At 57.0% G+C, this 17,132-nt stretch overlaps 3 protein-coding genes across 16 annotated transcripts; 1 reads left to right on the plus strand and 2 right to left on the minus strand.

The window, feature by feature from the left end:
* Positions 1–943: 943 nt before the first annotated feature.
* On the minus strand, positions 944–2,796 carry TMEM249 (transmembrane protein 249). Its single transcript, XM_065902823.1, has 5 exons — positions 2,494–2,796; positions 2,014–2,108; positions 1,727–1,922; positions 1,484–1,569; positions 944–1,220 (listed from the first exon to the last, which is right to left on the minus strand). Exons 1-5 carry the CDS (start codon positions 2,714–2,716, stop codon positions 1,035–1,037), a joined length of 786 nt encoding a protein of 261 aa, XP_065758895.1. The 5' UTR covers positions 2,717–2,796; the 3' UTR covers positions 944–1,034.
* A 958-nt stretch (positions 2,797–3,754) lies between these two features.
* Positions 3,755–6,862, minus strand: FBXL6 (F-box and leucine rich repeat protein 6). 11 transcript variants are annotated; one of them, XM_065902809.1, is made up of 9 exons: positions 6,368–6,862; positions 5,947–6,105; positions 5,720–5,783; positions 5,293–5,424; positions 5,111–5,218; positions 4,911–5,024; positions 4,612–4,843; positions 4,278–4,524; positions 3,756–4,015 (listed from the first exon to the last, which is right to left on the minus strand). In XM_065902809.1, the coding sequence occupies exons 1-9, from the start codon at positions 6,757–6,759 to the stop codon at positions 3,865–3,867; spliced, it is 1,599 nt and encodes a 532-aa protein (XP_065758881.1). In that variant the 5' UTR covers positions 6,760–6,862; the 3' UTR covers positions 3,756–3,864. The 11 variants fall into 11 exon arrangements, with proteins under 11 accessions (XP_065758880.1, XP_065758879.1, XP_065758890.1 ...); XM_065902808.1 differs by having other exon boundaries at positions 3,755–4,015; positions 4,278–4,843; positions 4,992–5,024; XM_065902807.1 differs by having other exon boundaries at positions 3,755–4,015; positions 4,278–4,861; positions 4,992–5,024.
* A 47-nt stretch (positions 6,863–6,909) lies between these two features.
* SLC52A2 (solute carrier family 52 member 2) lies at positions 6,910–9,544 on the plus strand. Of its 4 annotated transcripts, XM_065902822.1 has the most exons (6): positions 6,910–7,375; positions 7,595–7,787; positions 7,877–8,049; positions 8,383–8,750; positions 8,844–8,967; positions 9,072–9,544. In XM_065902822.1, the coding sequence occupies exons 2-6, from the start codon at positions 7,658–7,660 to the stop codon at positions 9,282–9,284; spliced, it is 1,008 nt and encodes a 335-aa protein (XP_065758894.1). In that variant the 5' UTR covers positions 6,910–7,375; positions 7,595–7,657; the 3' UTR covers positions 9,285–9,544. The 4 variants fall into 4 exon arrangements, with proteins under 4 accessions (XP_065758894.1, XP_065758891.1, XP_065758892.1 ...); XM_065902819.1 differs by having other exon boundaries at positions 7,877–8,750; XM_065902820.1 differs by having other exon boundaries at positions 6,910–7,308; positions 7,877–8,750.
* Positions 9,545–17,132: the final 7,588 nt, after the last annotated feature.

Here is a 17,132-nt window from a genome sequence, read left to right on the forward strand (position 1 = left end):
AACCCCTCCTGAGAGGTAGGGGTTCCTAGCCTTGAGCCATGAACAACAGTTGCTCCCTGGGATTGCCTAAAGCCATCTGCCTAGCCTCCAGACTCCACTCCAGAGATGGGCAGAGATGCTGGGAGCCAAAAAGTGAGCAACACTGAGCCAGGGTTCCAGGCAGGGCCAGTGTCACAAGCATGTGACATGAGGTCTGGTTGGGAGCCAGTGCTTGGTTTAATGCTCTAGTGCTGCCGTCTGGAAATTAATAACTTTTTAACAAGGACCTCTGCATTTTCATTTTGCATGGGGCCCTGCAAATTATGCAGGTGGTCCTGGTTCCAGGGACACTAAGCTGGCATGAAGCACAAAGACCAGACTGGGGTCATGGGCATGGCCCTGAGGAAAAACCCTGACAGGAAACCGAGGTGACTTCTCTGCTCCCACAGCAGCCTCCAGCACCCAGGAAGCAAAAACACCCACTGCTCAGAGAACATGGGACTGGGGCCCCACAAGTCAGGCAGGAGCATGCTCCAGGGGCACCGTGGGTCTGTCCCCAGCAGGCCTTGAGCTCTGGCCCAGGTGCAGCAGCAGCAACTCTGGGGAGTGGAGTCCACCAGAAGACACAGGGCTTGACCTTTGGCTGTGCTCTTGTCTCATTTCTGATTGGACTAGAAAAGGCATCTGGCCCAGACTGAACCAATCAGATTCTGACTCATTGGTCAGCACTTCTACTAACCGTGAAAGGCAGCGCGCGACCCAAACGTGTCCTAGATGCCTGGCTGCTTGTCAGGCTCAGTCCCACCACTATGCTACCATCTTCCAACCCAAACTCCCCGTTGCTTCCTGGCAGCCTCCCTGAGAGGCCCTGTGAGCTGTGCAGGAGGGAAGGATCCTGGAGAGGCAGCCCCGACTCAAACAAAGAAAACCACCAGGCTCGAAGCAAGAGGTTGCTTTATTGAGAAGAAGGCCAGTGGCGGGGTGGAGGCTAGGGACTGGAGGGGAAGGCAGAACGCCTCTTGGGGTGGGAGAGGGGTGGGTGCCTGCTGGCAGCATCACACGTCCGGGTCCCACTGAGGGTTCCCCCCGTCGTAGGCACCGGCCTTGCGCAGCACGATGCCCGGGCTGAAGGCGGTCCCCAGCGGCCAGTGGCGGACCACGTGCCGGTAAGACACGGCCAGGCAGTCAAAGTAGTTAATGTTGAGCTTCCTGGCAATGTACCGGCCCAGGTATTCCATTTGCTGTGTGAGCGAGTGGCGAGTGGAGGTGAGGTCAACTCTTGCTCGTCCCTCCCCTTGCCAAACCGCACCTCCAGCCCTGCCCGTCAGCCCTGGCACCCTCTCTCCCGGCTACCAGCTTGAGGGCCCGGGCCAGGAGCCTATTGTATGCACCATCCAACTGCGAAATGGCCCCATCTTAAGAGTCTAAACAGTGGTCAGCGTCCCGTTGAACCGAGAGGGGAGAGAAGCGTGTCTGCGCCCGCAGTGGGTTGGGTCGGACGCACCTCGTAGCACTCCGACAGCTGCACCAGCACTAGCGGCTCCAGCTCGTGCCCGCACAGAACCAGCTGGAAGAAGCACCTTCCGTAGCCTAGTAAGGGGCAAGTTGCTCAGCCCCGGGACTCTGGGGAAGGGAAGCGGGGCTCCGGGGGCGGGGCGTGGGCCCGCGTGTCCGCCCCTCCCCACTCCACGTGGCTTCCCGTCCCTTGCGCGCCCTCCCGTAGTCCGCGGCCCTTCCCTCGCATCACCGTCTGAGTTGAGCGCCAGGCGCACGTAGACCAGGTGCATGGGGCCCTGACACACGGTGCGGCCCTGGATGGAGAAGTGGTACACGCCGCGCGCGTGGTCCAGCACCAGGCGGCGCCGCGGCAGCGAGGAGATCATAAGCCACAGGCCCACGCCCATGCCGAACGCAGGGAAGCCCCAGATCTCCTGCTGCTGCACCTGCGGGCGCAGCAGGGACTCCCTGAGCCGCCGGGGTGGGGCCGGGCCCCCGGGGTAGGAAGGTCATGGGGGCGCGCCCGGGAGCTCAGACCTCCCTCACGAGGCCGAAGCTGATGAGCAAGATGCAGACTATGAAGAGCAGCGTCCCCTTCCACAGCGTGTCCAGGTAGTACTCGAGCACGAAGACTAGGGGCGGCGCGGCGAAGACGCGTAAGGACACCGGGCTCCTGCTCGCTGCCCGAGGTGGCAGCGCCAGGGCTCGGGCCCGGAACAGCCAGCCCCACGTAGGGCCCGGGCTCGCGGTCAGGGTCCAGCCTGCGGTTCCAGCGCCTAATCGGGCCGCAGCAGGCCGGGCCCGGGGCTCTGGCCCCGCCCCTCGCGTCAGCCCCCTCCCAGGCTCTGGCCCGGCCCGCCCCGGCCCCGCCCCGCCCCGCCCTATTCAGATTCCAGTCCCCGCCCCGCGTCCCCCCCACCGCGCCAAACCACCACCCCACCCTACCCCCTCCCCCCACCCGCCCCAGCCCCAGTTTCGGCGTTCAAGTCCCGGTCCCTGACTTCGGTCCGCGCGCACCGTTGGGCTGCTGCTGCGTGAACGGGTAGAAACAGTTGTTCTTGAGGCGCCTGGCGAGGCTGCGCTCGGTGCAGAAGAGTCCGTGGGCCCAGAGCTGGAAGGGCTTACCGCTAGAGGTCGTAGACAGGCCTCTGATCTGGCCCCTGGGGGCCTGGGTCGGGTACGGACAGTCAGATGGGCGGCTCGTCTGTTGCCACTGCCCACTGCCCACAGCTACGCTCATACCTGGGAGAATAATGCCTCCAGGGCCGCGGTCAGGAAGGAGCAGGAGCTCTGAGGCGAAGACGGGGGAGCAACAGCAGGTGGCCGTCTAGGCTGCGCGGCGCCGGGTTCTAGAAGCTCTGGGTAGTTGGTTCTAGAAGGGACCATTCTGTTGTGGTGGGCGTGCACTTCCCGGCTAGCCCCTGCCCCACTGGAAGCCCCCCTATACAGCCTGGCTCACATTACGTGCTCGGATCACGCCTGCCGGCCTGCACGATGTGCCATGTCAGGGTCAGTGCTTGATGGGTGGTAGGTGGGCAGGCAGGATACAGGGATCCTTGCCCACCCAAAGCTCGTATCCGCTCGTCTCACCTCCAGAGCTGGAGCAGCTTTACCTGGGCCTGTACGACATGTCAGACCGGCTGACTCTAGCCAAGGAAGGCAGCCCTCTGCTCACCCAGAAGTGGTATCAGTCTGTGGGAGCTGGACTTGAGTGGCCAGGGCTTCAGTGAGAAGGACCTGGAGCAGGCCTTAGCTGCCTTCTCAGGCATCCCTGGGTGCTCCCACCTGGCGTGTGCTCCCTCAGGGCTCGGGCTCAGAAAGGCCCGCCCCACGTAGGGCTCTGGCCGCCTTCGGGCGGGTTCAGCCTGGATTCCAGCGCCAAATCCCAGGCTAGGGGCCCCTCGCTTCGGCCCCGCCCCCACCACCTTCGGATTCCAGTCCCCGCCCTGCGATCCGGCCTTTTAGTCCCTGACTGGGGTCCAAGTCAGCCTTAACAGTGAGACACCCCAGGCCTAAGTTGGAGAGAAATCGGCAGGCAAGTGCCCACAAGGAGCATGATTGAGGGTGATCACCCTCTCTCCATTGCTAGCTCTGTCCTAGTCAGCCTCGCGTACTATCAGAGGCAGCTCACCTTAGTGCCCTAGGGTGGGTCACACATGCACACACTCAGTCCAGGAGGGAACTGGCAAGGCACAGCCACAGGCAAACTCAGGAACTCCGGGGGATAACCCCAAATAGTTCCCTCAGGGACAGCCCCTGTCCCCTCACTCTGATCCCAAACACCACACAAGAGTTCCAGAAAAGATTTTATTATAACAAAACACTCAAATATCCAAAACTGGGAAAAGAGGCAGGGCAGGGCTGGCTGGCAGAGGGGCCTGGAGCTGCCTAGCTGGGGGAGGGGAGGCTGGTGAGCAGCTGCTCCAGGCACCATTGGACTTCCTCTGGGCACCTGTAGGCCTGCTTCAGGCCCCGGGGAAGGCAGCGGCAGGACTCCAGGTTGAGGTACAGCAGACCTGGGCAGCTGCTTATCACAGAGCTGTGGAGGCAGGGCAGGCCATGGCAGGTTAAGCAGTGGCAGGGCTGAGCCAGTCTAGGGAACCCTTGCTACCCTTGCACCAAAGCTGGCTACGCCCCCTACACCCATTGAGGCCCACCCTGAGTACCCTGGGTGTCCTTAAGGCCAACCCCAAGCAGGGGCTTGGCCAGTATGGGCTCCCTTTTCTGACCCCTGGAGCTGGCAAGCCACGCAGGACGGGAGCTAAGCTATACTGGCTCCAAGGAACTAGGGGGTTGCTAACCTGACTGTGCCTGGTGTGACCCGAGTGCCCCTGAGGTTGAGGGAGCACAGGGCCAGCTGGGAGCACCCAAGGGTGCCTGAGAACGCAGCTAAGGCCTGCTCCAGGTCCTTCTCACTGAAGCCCTGGCCACTCAAGTCCAGCTCCCGCAGACTGTGACACCACTTCTGGGTGAGCAGAGGGCTGCCTTCCTTGGCTAGAGTCAGCCGGTCTGACATGTCGTACAGGCCCAGGTAAAGCTGCTCCAGCTCTGGAGGTGAGACGAGCGGATACGAGCTTTGGGTGGGCAAGGATCCCTGCATCCCGCCTGCCCCCCTGCCACCCAGGAAGCACTGACCCTGACACGGCAGATCATGTAGGCCAGCAGGCGTGATCCGAGCACAGCCGCGCAGATCCAGCAAGCGCAGGTGAGGGGAGCCGTGGAGCAGGCGGCCCAGGACTTCGTTGCTCACAAAGCTACAGGTGGAGCTAGCAAGGCAGAGCTCCTCAAGGCTGGGGAAACCTGGGCCAGGAGTCATCGCTCGCCCGGAAGGCTTGGGCAGCCATGTCAGGTTCAACAGCCGCAGCACCTGGGAGCAAGACCCAGGCTGCAGATGGGGAGGGGGTGACAGGTGCAAGAGATGGGGCGTCAGGTACCTGCAGCTGGGGGCAGCCTTTCTGCAGGGCCTCGATAGGCAGCTGGAAGGGAATGATGTTGTGGTTGAGGCCAGTGCTCACCTCCAGGACCTGGAGCTGTGGGCAGCAGCTGCCCTGTAGAAGTGGGGAAAACACGAGGTGGGGTGTTCAGCAGTCCCTGGCTTGGCATCCAGCCCTGCTCCTAACTGTCACCAACCTACCAGCAGTGCACCCAAGATGGCTGTTGTCTGGGGGTTGTAGGTCAGCCACAGCTTCCGCATTCGGGGTCCAGCTTCCTCCAAGAAGCTTACCACAGCCGTGGACTTCACCTAGGGACCCAGCACAGGGGTACCTGCCACCTCAGCCCAGGCTTCCTTGGGGCCCCTGGGGACATAGGGCTCACCATTGAGTGCTGTATGTCCAGGCTGTGGAGCTGAGGGCAGGCTTTGGCTATCATGATCAGAGCATCAAGGGTCACACCATGACAGTCAGAAAGCTTGAGGAAGGTGAGCCGAGGACAGGACTCACTAACCAGCTGTGAAAGACAGAGGGCCAGCTGGGGGTTGGAGAAAGGCAAGGGAAAGAGACCAATGGCTGGTGCCAGCGCCACTTCACTGTCTCAGCAATGAGCTCCTTTTTGGCCATACCAGGCCTACCTGGGTGCTCCCACTTTTCACTCCTCCCTCCTGGAGGAGAAGCCAGGGAAAGAAATCCAAACAGGCATCCTCATGGGTCATCACTGGGCCCCCACGGTACCTGACTCACTTCCTGGAAGTACTGGGCAACCCAGAGTGTCATGGCTGATGTTTAGGGCAGCCTCCCACTCTCACCTTCAACACAAGGTGTACCTGGGACTTCCAATGGATGAGAGTCAGCCTCTGGAGCTGTGAGAACCTGAGGGGACCGCAGAGGCAGAGCTGCAGGCTGTTTCCTCGCTTCCCTTCTGCCAGCGTTCTCCCGGCCCATCCCCTTGGTGCAGGGATGCAGGAAGGGGCCTGGGACTTTCAAACAGCACAAAAGTGATGTGAGGGAGTAAGAAAAACATGGAATTCCTCACCGATTAGGCATAAGCCACTCCAGGGAAGAAAGGAGCTTCTTCTCAGCCTTCGCCCCAGTCTTGGCGGGGCGGCCAACCAGCGGGGGAGACAGGGTCAGGGTGTGCCAGAGTGCAGGCTGGGAGGCGGCCTCGTTCCAGCGGCGACACACGCGGGCAGCCCTGGGAGAAAGGATCTGCTGAGGGGCCAGGCCTTCCGTGGCTGCCGCTCGCCCTCATTGGCTGCCGCTATGGGGTTTCCTAAGAGGGATCTGCCCCCCGCAACTCTCACAGCGCCGCGGTCAGTTCAAAGTGTGGCCCCGGGGGTTCCAACTAGACCCTGAGAGACTGCTGCCGTGGACACGTTTGTGGGCGCTAGGGCCCCCGCTGCGTGCCTATTCGGTCGGCCTGAGCTACGGCGCTGGGCGCAAAGGGCCTAGGGTACCTGCCGAGAAAGGGTATAGGCCCATCCGCCGCCACCAGCAACCCGAAAATCTGCAGCAGGATTTCCAGGGGAACGCGGTCGCCCCAGCCCGGGTCGGGCTCCTGCAGCGGCGTGGGCGCGGAACTGGGCTTGGCCTCGACCGCGCGGGACCCCGGGGACCGCAACCGCCGAGCTTGGCGGGCGGCGCGCCTCTGCGCGCGGAGGCGGGCGGGCCCCGGACCTGGCAGCACCAGCAGCATGCTGTCCGACTGCAGCAGGTGGTACCCTGAGCCGCTCGGAGCAAGTCGGTCCCACCACCAGTCTTCCGCCGAGCGGGTGTGCGCCGCGGCCGGGTGCACGACCCGGACTCGGCGCCGGGCCCGGCGGGCCAGCCCTGCAGCCTCTGAAGCCATAACCGCCCGCCGGGATCCAGGTTCCACCGGGGGGCGGAAGGGGCGGAGTCGGAAGGGGCGGGCCCCATGACGGAAGGGCAGGACCGGGGCGGGGTCTGGACCTCGGGCCCGCCCCTCGCTATTGTTAGCACCTGACTTCCCGGGCAGGGCTTCCGGCGCTGGGCCGGGTCGGGAGAGCGCGTTCGCCGAGGCCTGGCGGTTGAGTTGCGGCTCTCGCTCCGGCTCAGCTGCGTCTTAGCTCTACTGTCGTGGGCCGGGGTGGAGGCGGCGCCCTCAGAGTGTGGCTGGACGGACGGCCGCCGGGCCTGGCAGCGCTCAGGATCAGGACCGGGAGGTGCGGGACCTGGGCGCACCGGTCGGCACTCCGCGGCTCCCCGACGTAGGGCGGGGCGCTGCCCGCCGCGGTCACACCCCTAGCCCCGACTCGGCTCCGACTGTCCCGCGGCTCGCAGAAGCCGCAGCGGTGTGCGGCGCCCTGTCCCGGAGTCCTTGTTCCGTGTCCGTAGGCGCGAGTGTGGTGGCGGCGGTCTCGGCCACTCAGACCCGAAGGTCATCTCTCTGTTTACTCTTTTTGCCCTGGGCTTCGATGCTTCCCGCTACCCTGCCTGTCTGCGGGGTACGTGTATCCTGGTGTCGTGTCCCGGGTTTGCCTGGCCCCTCCTACCTCCCATACCCCACCCCTTGCACCCCACTCAGTATCCCTGGTCTTGGCCGCCTGGTGCTCTGCTTACTCCGGTTTTGTATTTTTCTGTTGTGATCCTGCATGCGAGTCTGTTCCCTTCAAGCCAGACCAGGTTTTCAGTTCCCAGAGCCGAAGCATCCTCTTTGGACCTAGGTGGGGAAAAGAAGAGCTGGCTGTGACCTTTGCCCTGTCCTGGAGGCTCCAGCCTTGGCCTGAATGGCAGCACCCCCGCTGGGCCGTCTGGTGCTGACCCACCTGCTGGTAGCCCTCTTTGGCATGGGCTCATGGGCTGCAGTCAATGGTATCTGGGTGGAGCTGCCTGTGGTGGTGAAAGACCTACCCGAGGGTGAGTCGGGGGGACAGGAGGGGCTGCAGCCGCTCTCCTTCCCTGGGCGTCCTGCCCCTGACACGGCTGCCTTCTTTCTTTGCTTGCAGGTTGGAGTTTGCCCTCCTACCTCTCTGTGCTTGTGGCTCTGGGGAACCTGGGCCTCCTGGTGGTGACCGTGTGGCGGCGGCTGGCCCCGGGCAAGGGCGAGCGGGTCCCCATCCAGGTGGTGCAGGCGATGAGCGTGGTGGGCACGGCCTTGCTGGCCCCCCTGTGGCTGCAGGTGACCACAGTGGCAGGGCAGGAGCACTCTGTGGCCTTCCTGGCTCTGGCCTTCGTGCTGGCGCTGGCCTGCTGTGCTTCTAACGTCACTTTCCTGCCCTTCCTGAGCCACCTGCCGCCTCCCTTCTTGCGGTCCTTCTTTCTGGGCCAAGGCCTCAGCGCTTTGCTGCCCTGTGTCCTGGCTCTAGTGCAGGGTGTAGGCCGCCTCGAGTGCCCACCAACCTCCACCAATGGCACCCCTGGACCCCCCCTCAACTTCCCAGAGCGTTTTCCCGCCAGCACCTTCTTTGGGATCTTGTCCACCTTATTGGTCATCTCAGCTGCCGCCTTTCAGGGTCTCCTGCTGCTGTTGCCATCGCCACCATCTGTACCCACGGGCGGCCAAGGGCCTGGTCTACAGGTGGGAGCCCCAGGAGTGGAGGAGGAGGAAGAGGAAGAAGCCTCACCCCTGCAGGAACCTCCCAGCCCGGCAGCAGACGCCACCCCCAGCCCAGAACCTGTGGCCCCCAAGCTGCTGTCCACCCACGTTGCCTTCCTGCTGGGCCTGCTGGCCGTCACCAACGCTCTGACCAACGGCGTGTTGCCCGCTGTGCAGAGCTATTCCTGCTTGCCTTACGGGCGCCTCGCCTACCACTTGGCTGTGGTGCTGGGCAGTGCTGCCAATCCACTCGCCTGCTTTCTGGCTATGGGTGTTCTGTGCAGGTACACAGGGAGCCCAGGCCCCTTGGGACGGGATTTAGGGGTGAGGGCCGGGCCAGGCACAGCCAGCTCTGAGTTTTGACTTACCCTTGTCAGGTCCCTGGCAGGGCTGGGCGGTCTTTCTCTGCTCGGCATGTTCTTTGGGGCCTACCTGATGGTACTGGCAGTACTGAGCCCCTGCCCGCCGCTGGTGGGCACCTCCGCAGGGGTGGTCCTTGTGGTGAGTAGTCTGGGAACAGGGCAACAAAAAGGGTGGCAGTTGGGAGGGGTTTCCCTCAGAGCGGGGCATCTCCGCTCAGCCTGCTGCTGTGTCCACTCTCCCAGGTGGTGTCGTGGGTTCTGTGTCTCGGCGTGTTCTCGTACGTGAAGGTGGCTGCCAGCTCTCTCCTGCATAGTGGGGGCCAGCCGGCATTGCTGGCCGCTGGCGTGGCCATCCAGGTGGGCTCCCTGCTCGGCGCCGTGGCCATGTTTCCTCCCACCAGCATCTACCAAGTGTTCCGCAGCGGGAAGGACTGCGTGGACCCCTGTGGCCCCTAAACCTAGTGTGGGGGACGCACTTTGCTCCCCCCACCTGTCTTCAGGGTGCAGCTGCCACAGAGACTGCTTGTCCACTGCCTGGGGAGGCCCACCTCACTTGCGGCCTGCTTACGGACAGTTGCACACTTCACAGGCGAACCTGACGCTGTAGGCCAGGTGGGGGACACACAGCAGGCTCAGTGCCAGGGCCCAGCTGGGGGATGTGGACTTGGCCCAGGACCTGTGTGGGATTTGTATAATAAAGCATTTTTATTCCATGAGTTGGAGTCGATCCCAGGAACAACTTCTGCTGTGCCAATAGACCTCCTCTGATTTGGAGCCGTAGTCTGACCTATTCAGGAGGGGCTGCCGCTCCCTGGGGCAGTGTCTGGAGATCCCAGGTTCGTGGAACCCTGTCCTCTGCACACAGAGAAGTGCCCAGAGAGACAGAGAATACCTGATCCCAGGGCCTGGGGTCTGGGCCAAGGACCCACACAGGTTACAGCAGCCAGAGGCTGTGTGGTGGGCCAGGCCAGCCAGACACGAGGGCCCGACTGCATGGGCTGCCTGCTGGTTGCCGGGTCTGTGGCCCAGGTGTGGCAGCATTTCCCTGCTGCTTTATGGAGGATCCTGCGGGGGGTCAGGGGGTGCGGATTTACACCAGAGGCTTGTTGCCAGGTCCCTGCGTGGAAAGGGCTCTGTGAGCGGGACTCAGAAGACTGGGGTGTGAGGGTCCGGCCAGTCTTGGGATCCTTCTGCCCAAGGATGTCGCCCACTCCTCCAAGCCACCTGTCCTGTTTTTACCTCCTGTGATCAAAGCTGCCAAGCCCCTAGCTGTTATTCAGGTGGACGTGACAGCGGCTGCCTTCTCTCTGGGCTGCTGGCAGATGGCCCTGGCTCTGCACAACCCACACTGCCCCCGAGGCCCCAGGACGTCGGTCCAGGTCTCTGCTTGTTGGTGTCTGTAGGGAGCCATGCTGTCCCGGACTGGCGGGCTCCCCTACTGAGGGCTGGCACAGCCTGCAGAGAGCCCCGAGCTGGGAGGGGCTGGGCCTGGGCTTCTGCCGTCTCCTCTGTGCCTCCTGGGCAGTTGGGGAGCAGAGAGAGGCCTGTTGAGGACAGGCTCCCAGCGGGGCCCTGAGCTGTGGTCCAGTGGGACCAGCCTGATACCTGAGGCCCATGGTATGGACTCTGGGGGCAGTGGCGCCTGCCTGCCTTGCCACCCAGCCCCCTCTGGATGCCCTTTCTTAACTTCAGAGGCCGGCTGTCCTTGGCTTAGGGAGCATGTGGGCCTCTCAAGGCCTTCCGCCCTGGCCTTGGCTGGATCAGCTGAGCAGGAGGAACTTCCTGGCGGGAGAGAAGGATTTCCAGGCTTTGACCATCCAACAAGCGTTCAGTTAGGCCAGGCTCCCACAGGGCTCAGACAGCCCAGCCCTGAAGACAGGCCCCAGTTGCGCTAACTGCTGGGCCACTTGACCTGATGGGACTGGGGAAGAGGGTAGCAGCAGCTTGACTTGTCTCTTGCATCTGGGAAGCAAGGTGACAGGCAGCTGTGAGTTAGGAACATTGCCTTTGGTTGCAGCGAGCAGAGGCTGAGGGCATGAAATGGGTGGTGTATCCCACCCCGCACTCCCTGACACTGCCCTCGTCCCTCCCTTGCCCACCCTGGGACGGCTCCCTGTTTCTTCCTGCCCCCTTCTCCTCGCGTTGGGAGTCCAGGGAGCCTCTGCTCTGCCTGCCTGTGTGTCTGCCAGGTGTGCCAGGCTCCATGGAATGTGCATGGTCTCCTGAAGGGGGGGCAGGCAGGGGACTGGAGGGGGTTTGAGGAAGCTGCCGCCCTTTGAAGTCTCCAGGACATTCCGGTCAGCATCCCCGAAGGAAACAAGCGGGGGCCCAGATGACAAGGGGAGGAAAGACCACGGGGCCAAATCCTGGAGGGCCACTGGCTCGGCACGCCCTTCCCGCTCTCAGCTGCCCAGAGATGAGGCCGGGAAGCGGGGCAGCCCACCATGCCAGCCCCTCAGAGCACAGTGTCCCCCAGGACTGCACCCGGGCGCCATGCCTCCAGCTAGATGGCATGTGGCCAGCCATTTGGCCTCCCAGCCCTGCCCAAAGGGTCTCTCTTTGAAGGAGACCCCAGACATTCTGTCCACTGCACTTTCCAGGGGTCTTAAAAGCAACTGTCATTCTAGTGGGTTATTAATCACAGACCCCTCTGGCCCCCACCCTGTGGCTGGGTGCTTGACCCAGCTGATCCAGCCGTGGTGCCCACACCAATTGAAATGGGGGAGGAGAGGTGGCCCTGTGGAGCAAATGAGGACCCAGTAGATTGGCACTGGGCGTGTCAGTTGTCCCAAGAGTTGTAAAAACTACCCAAACTACTTGGTGCACACCAGATGGTGAAGACACCACATAGGGAACAGGGCAAGGGGTGGAGAGAGCCAGACCCTGACAGCATCCTGCAGTCGCCTGGATCCAGCTGTACCTGAAGCTAAGCCCCTTGGCCTTCCAAGTTAGTCAGCCCACAATTTCGTGCTTATTTAAGTTGAGTTGGTTTCTATCTGTCACAGTTGCAAGAGTTGTGAGGTCCTCTTTCGTCTCTGAGCATCTGGACCATTCAGAAGTTCCCACGCCAAGCACTGGCTGACATTACCATGCCTGGGGGCGGATCAGTCACCATCCTGCAGATTCTCCCATCCTAATCCCCATGTCAAGAGCCCTAGGCTTTCCTAGGCACTCCCACCAGTTCCTGAGTAGGATGCTTCGCTGACCACTTCCACCCTGCAAAGGAGAGTTTCCTGGAGGTCGGACCCTCTCAGAACACCTCGAGCCAGGCTAGGTGGGGAAGGAGGCAGGACCTTCAGCTGGACTATCCAGACAAAGCCCTGGAGGAGGTTTCTGTCTTCATATTTCCTCTCCTTTTGCAAGTGTGGCAGGAGAACTGAGCTCATTAGAAAGCAGATTGCAAAAGAGCCCCTACCTGACCCCTCACAGGTGTCCTGCTACCCATATCCCTCCCAAGCGCCCACCACACCCCACACGGACGTAGGTCAGAGGGATGTGAAGAGATGCATACACCAGGGTACTCAGGCATCCAGAGGAGAAACAGGCAGATCCACAGATGAAGGTGTCTGCTCTCTGTTTCTATTCAACATTGCACTGCGGGTCCTGGCAAGGGTTGTTACACTGGAAAAAGAAATAAAAGGCATCCAGATGGGAAAAGAAATAAAATTATCCTCAGATGACATTATTCTATGTATAGAAAATCATAAGGAGTCCACAAAGAACTTGTTAGGACCAAAAACAAATGCAACCAAAATTTGCAGAATACAACATCAATATACAGAAATCAGTTGTCTCTTTATATGTGTTCAGCTGATGAGGTGAAAGTGAAATTAAGGAAAATCTTTTTTACAGTAGCATCAAAAAAATAAAATATCTTAAAATGAATTTAACAAAGGAAATGCTAAACTTGTACATGGAAAACTACAAAATGTTGACAACAATGAAAGACATGAGTAAATATTCCTAGATCAGACTTCTGTTGTTAACTTGGCCATACTAATCTACAGATTCAAGTAATCCCTATCAAAATTCCATCCGGCTTTTTTCGAAAAAACAACAAAAAAACAAAAAACTAATCCTAATATTCATAACAAAACAAAACTCAGGAGACACAGAAGAGCCAAAACAATCCTTTTTGTGTGTGTGCCATGCCACAGGGCTTGCAGGGTCTTAGTTCAGAGATTGAACCTGGATCTTTGGCAGTAAAAGTGCTGAGTTTTAACCACTGGACCGCCAGGGAATTCCCCAAAACAATCTTTAAAAGAATAGAGTTGGCTACAAAACTACAGTAATCAAGACAGACATATAGGTCAATGAAACAGAACAGAGAGCCCAGAAATAAACCCACACACTTACGATCAATTAATCTACAAGAAAAAGAGACAAGAATATTCAAAGGAGAGGGGGCTCCCCAGGTGACAATAGCTGTAAAGAATCTGCCAACCAATGCAGGGGAATATACAAGGGGGATAAGACAACCTCTTCAACACATGCTGTTGGGAAAATTAAACGCTACAAATACAAAGACTCAAAACTGGAGTACTTTCCCACTCCAGATACAAAATAAACCAAAAATGGATTAAAGACTTAATGAAAGACCTGAAACCATTAATCTCTTAGAAGAAAACATTGTCATCGGCCTTGGCAATTTTTTTGAATATGTCTCCTCAAGCAAGAGAAACAAAAGTAAAAATAAATAAATGGGACTACATCAACCTAAAAAACATTTGGACAGTAAAGGAAACTATCAACAAAATTAAAAACCAGCCTACTGAATGGACAAAGATATTCGCAATGGATATATCCAACAAGAGATTAATATCCAAAACATTCAAAGAACTCACATGATGCAACCTCAGTAAAACAAACAACACAGTTAAAAAATGGGCAGAAGACCAAAACAGACAAAAGAAGACATACATACGGAGAGCAGGCACATGAAAAGATGCTCAACATTATCAGTCATGAGAAAAATCAAAGCCACAATGAGATTTCACCTCACACTCATCAACAAGAAAACAAATGTGTTGGAGAGGGTGTGTAGAAAAATGAACCCTTGTGTGCCTGTTGGCGGTTATGTAAACTGATGCAGCCACTGTGGACAATAGTATGGAGTTTCCTCAAAAAGTTAAAAATAGAGTTACCACATGATCTAGCAATTTCACTTCTGAGTATTTATCTGAAGAAAACAAGAACACTCATTAGAAAACATACATGAGCCCCTATGTTAATTGCAGCATTATTTACAATAGCTGAGATACAGAAACAATCTAATTGCCCACTGGCAGATACATGGATAAAGAAGATGTGCCACATACATTACACACACAAAATGGAGTGTCAGCCACAGAACACTGTCCTTGGGCTTCCCTGGTAGCAGAGTGGTAAAGAACCTGCCTTCTGATGGAGGAGATACAAGAGACGCAGGTTTGATCCCTGGGTGGGGAGGATCCCCTGGAATAGGAAATGCCAACCCACTCTAGTATTCTTTGTTTTTTCCACTCCAGGATTTTTGCCTTGAAAATTCCATGGACAGAGGAGCTTGGCAGGCTACAATCCATGAGGTCACAAGGAATTGGACACAGCTGAGCAACTGAGCACAATTAGCCACAGAACAGAATGGAATCTTGCCATTTTGACAACATAGATGGACGTAGAGGTTATTTTGCCGAGTAGAGTGAGTCAGACAGTGAAAGACATACCATATGATTCACTTATAAGTGGGATAAAAAGCATAACAAGTGAACAAACATATGAAAACAGAAATAGACACATAGATGCAGAGAACAAATAGGTAGTTGGCAGAGGGGAGAGGTATGTGGGATGAGTGAGATAGGTGAGGGAGATTAATAAGAGGTACAAGCTTCCAGTTACAAAATAAGTGAGTCAACAGGTATGAAATGTACAGTGGGGAATATAATCAATAATATAGTAGTAACTTTGTGCAGTGACAGATGGTAACTAGACTTACCCTGGGGATCGTTTTATAATGTACAGAAATATTGAATCACTACATTGTTCACCTGGAACTACTGGTATTGTAGGTCAATTATACATCGAGAATAAACTCATAGAAAAGGAGATCTGATTTGTGGTTACCAGAAGCAAGAGGTAGGGGGAGGCAGAATTGGATAAAGGTGGGTAAAAGGTACAAATTTCCAGTTATAAGACAAGTACTAGGGGGACTTCCCTGGAAGTCCAGTAGTTAGGGCACCATGCTTGACTGCAGGGGGTATGGGTTCGATCCTGAATTAAGACTTTGCATGCCAAGCGGCAGGCTTGTCAGGTGACACTACTGGTAAAGAACCCTCCTGCCAATGCAGGAGACCTAAGAGACATGGGTTTGATCCTTGGGTCAGGAGGATCCCCTGGAGAAGGGCATGGCAACCCACTCCATCATTCTTGCCTGGAGAGTCCCATCAACAGAGGAACTTGGTGGGCTACAGTCCATAGGGTCGCAAAGAGTTGGACATGAGTGAAGTGACTTAATATGCACACACGCTGAGTGGCACAGCCAAAAAAGGTAAGTGTTAATACTAGGGATGTAATGTATAACATGATTAATTAACTGCTGAATGTTACATATGAAAGTTTGTCAGAGTAAATCCTAAGAGATTTCAACATAAGGAAAAATTTTTTTATCTTTTATTTTGTGTTTATACAAGATGATGGATGTTCAGTAAATGTACTGTAGTGACCATTTCATGATGCATGTGAGTCTAATCATGCTGCACACCTTAAACTTACACAGTGCAGCATCAGTTACATCTCAATAAAATTGGAAGGAAAAAAAGCATTTATATATATATGTGTGTGTGTGTGTGTGTATGTATATACATATGGGCTTCCCTGGTGGCTAAGACAGTAAAGAATATGCCTGCAATGCAGGAGACTGGGGCTCAATCCCTTGGTCGGGATTTACAAGATAATGTAAAAATATATAGTCATATATTTCCCATAAAATATATATAGATGCAATAAAATTTTAAAAGCACTACAAAAAAAAAAAAAAAGGAATAAAGTTGCAGGAATCTCTCACACTTCCCAATTACAAAACTTACTACAAAGTTATACTAGCAGAGCCTTCCTTGATGGTCCAGTGGTTAACACTGTACTTCCAAGCAAGGGGCAGGTTCGATCCCTGGCTGGGGAACTAAGATCCCACATGCCACAGGGCAATGGAAACACTCCGGCTGCAATGAAGACCCGACTCAGCCAAAAAAATGGAATCAACCGATAAATAACACTTGCTTCTCATCAACTCACCTCCCTGATTCTGATACTGAGACTTTTACTGAGTCTTACTCTTTGCAGCAGCATAGATATTTGCACAAGTTCAGTTAGAGTCAATCTTCCTTTTTACCAAGACAGAATTAGAGAAATTTGCTGTGTGCTGGAAGTCTTGTAAATGGCCACACCGAGAGGGTGGCTCATTAACAGGTGTGAACCACTTCTAGGGAACATGGGTCGACCTCCTGGAGTGAATGCCTACAGAACACTCCCAGGGTTTCACACTCCATGCCTTTCAGGCAGTCGGGAAGGCCTCTTTCTAGCAGGCTCACAAACAGAAATTCCCTCATATGATATACATTATGTTTCTCACCTGGGGTAACAAATAACAGAGGCCTTTGAAAGTCCAATCTGAGAGTTTTTATAATAACTTCTAGCAAAGCAAACTTAAGGTGGCCTGCGTGGTATCTTAGCGCCCTTAACCTGTGAGCCAGGAACTCATTTTGCAGCAAGAAAAGCGAGACTTGAGCAGTCGGTCACCCTAATCCATCGCATGGAAGTGCTGGGCTGGAAAGGCTGCCCCTTCCCCGCCCTGGGTTCCGCTCCAGCTGTCGGCGCTGACCCCCTAGTGGGGTCGCTTCTCCCTCCCGGCTTCTGCCCTTGCTCTGAAGTCCTGGGGGAACAGGTGAGCTGACCTCCCCGAGTCTCAGCTTCCACTGGAGGTGGGAAAAGACCCCAGCAGCAGAGTCTGGGGACGACAGAGGAGGAGATGGTTGATGGCATCACCAACTCGATGGACGTGAGTCTGAGCAAGCTCCGGGAGTTGGAGATGGACAGGGAAGCCTGGCGTGCTGCAGTCCATGGAGTCGCAAAGACTCGGACACGACTGAGAAACGGAACTGAACCGAGCGGTGTCTGACCGCGTGCCTTGACGGAGCGCCGGTCCTGGCCCTAAATCTAGTGGGTCGGGAGCCGCCAGGGGGCGCCGCTCCACTGCGGCAGCGGGACTACTCGGGGCGTGGCCTCCAGTCCCCGCCTGCCCGTCGGGACGGCGCGCGCGTGCGCACTGCACCC

Source organism: Muntiacus reevesi, chromosome 12, assembly GCF_963930625.1.
Source record: "Muntiacus reevesi chromosome 12, mMunRee1.1, whole genome shotgun sequence".
Lineage (NCBI taxonomy): Eukaryota > Metazoa > Chordata > Mammalia > Artiodactyla > Cervidae > Muntiacus > Muntiacus reevesi.

What these genes read in the sequence shown, in the direction of transcription:
- TMEM249 (XM_065902823.1), bottom strand. Translation starts at nt 2,716, where the DNA reads ATGAGCGTAGCTGTGGGCAGTGGGCAGTGGCAACAGACGAGCCGCCCA. An exon ending in GCTTCGGCCTCGTGAGGGAG is followed by an intron (nt 1,923 to 2,013) that starts GTCTGAGCTCCC and finishes CTGCGCCCGCAG; the next exon opens with GTGCAGCAGCAGGAGATCTG. An exon ending in CCTGGCGCTCAACTCAGACG is followed by an intron (nt 1,570 to 1,726) that starts GTGATGCGAGGG and finishes GCCCCTTACTAG; the next exon opens with GCTACGGAAGGTGCTTCTTC.
- FBXL6 (XM_065902818.1), bottom strand. Translation starts at nt 6,759, where the DNA reads ATGGCTTCAGAGGCTGCAGGGCTGGCCCGCCGGGCCCGGCGCCGAGTC. An exon ending in GAGTGGCTTATGCCTAATCG is followed by an intron (nt 5,784 to 5,946) that starts GTGAGGAATTCC and finishes CGGTCCCCTCAG; the next exon opens with GTTCTCACAGCTCCAGAGGC. An exon ending in AGGTACACCTTGTGTTGAAG is followed by an intron (nt 5,425 to 5,719) that starts GTGAGAGTGGGA and finishes TGTCTTTCACAG; the next exon opens with CTGGTTAGTGAGTCCTGTCC.
- SLC52A2 (XM_065902819.1), top strand. Translation starts at nt 7,658, where the DNA reads ATGGCAGCACCCCCGCTGGGCCGTCTGGTGCTGACCCACCTGCTGGTA. An exon ending in GGTGAAAGACCTACCCGAGG is followed by an intron (nt 7,788 to 7,876) that starts GTGAGTCGGGGG and finishes CTTTGCTTGCAG; the next exon opens with GTTGGAGTTTGCCCTCCTAC. An exon ending in GCTATGGGTGTTCTGTGCAG is followed by an intron (nt 8,751 to 8,843) that starts GTACACAGGGAG and finishes TACCCTTGTCAG; the next exon opens with GTCCCTGGCAGGGCTGGGCG.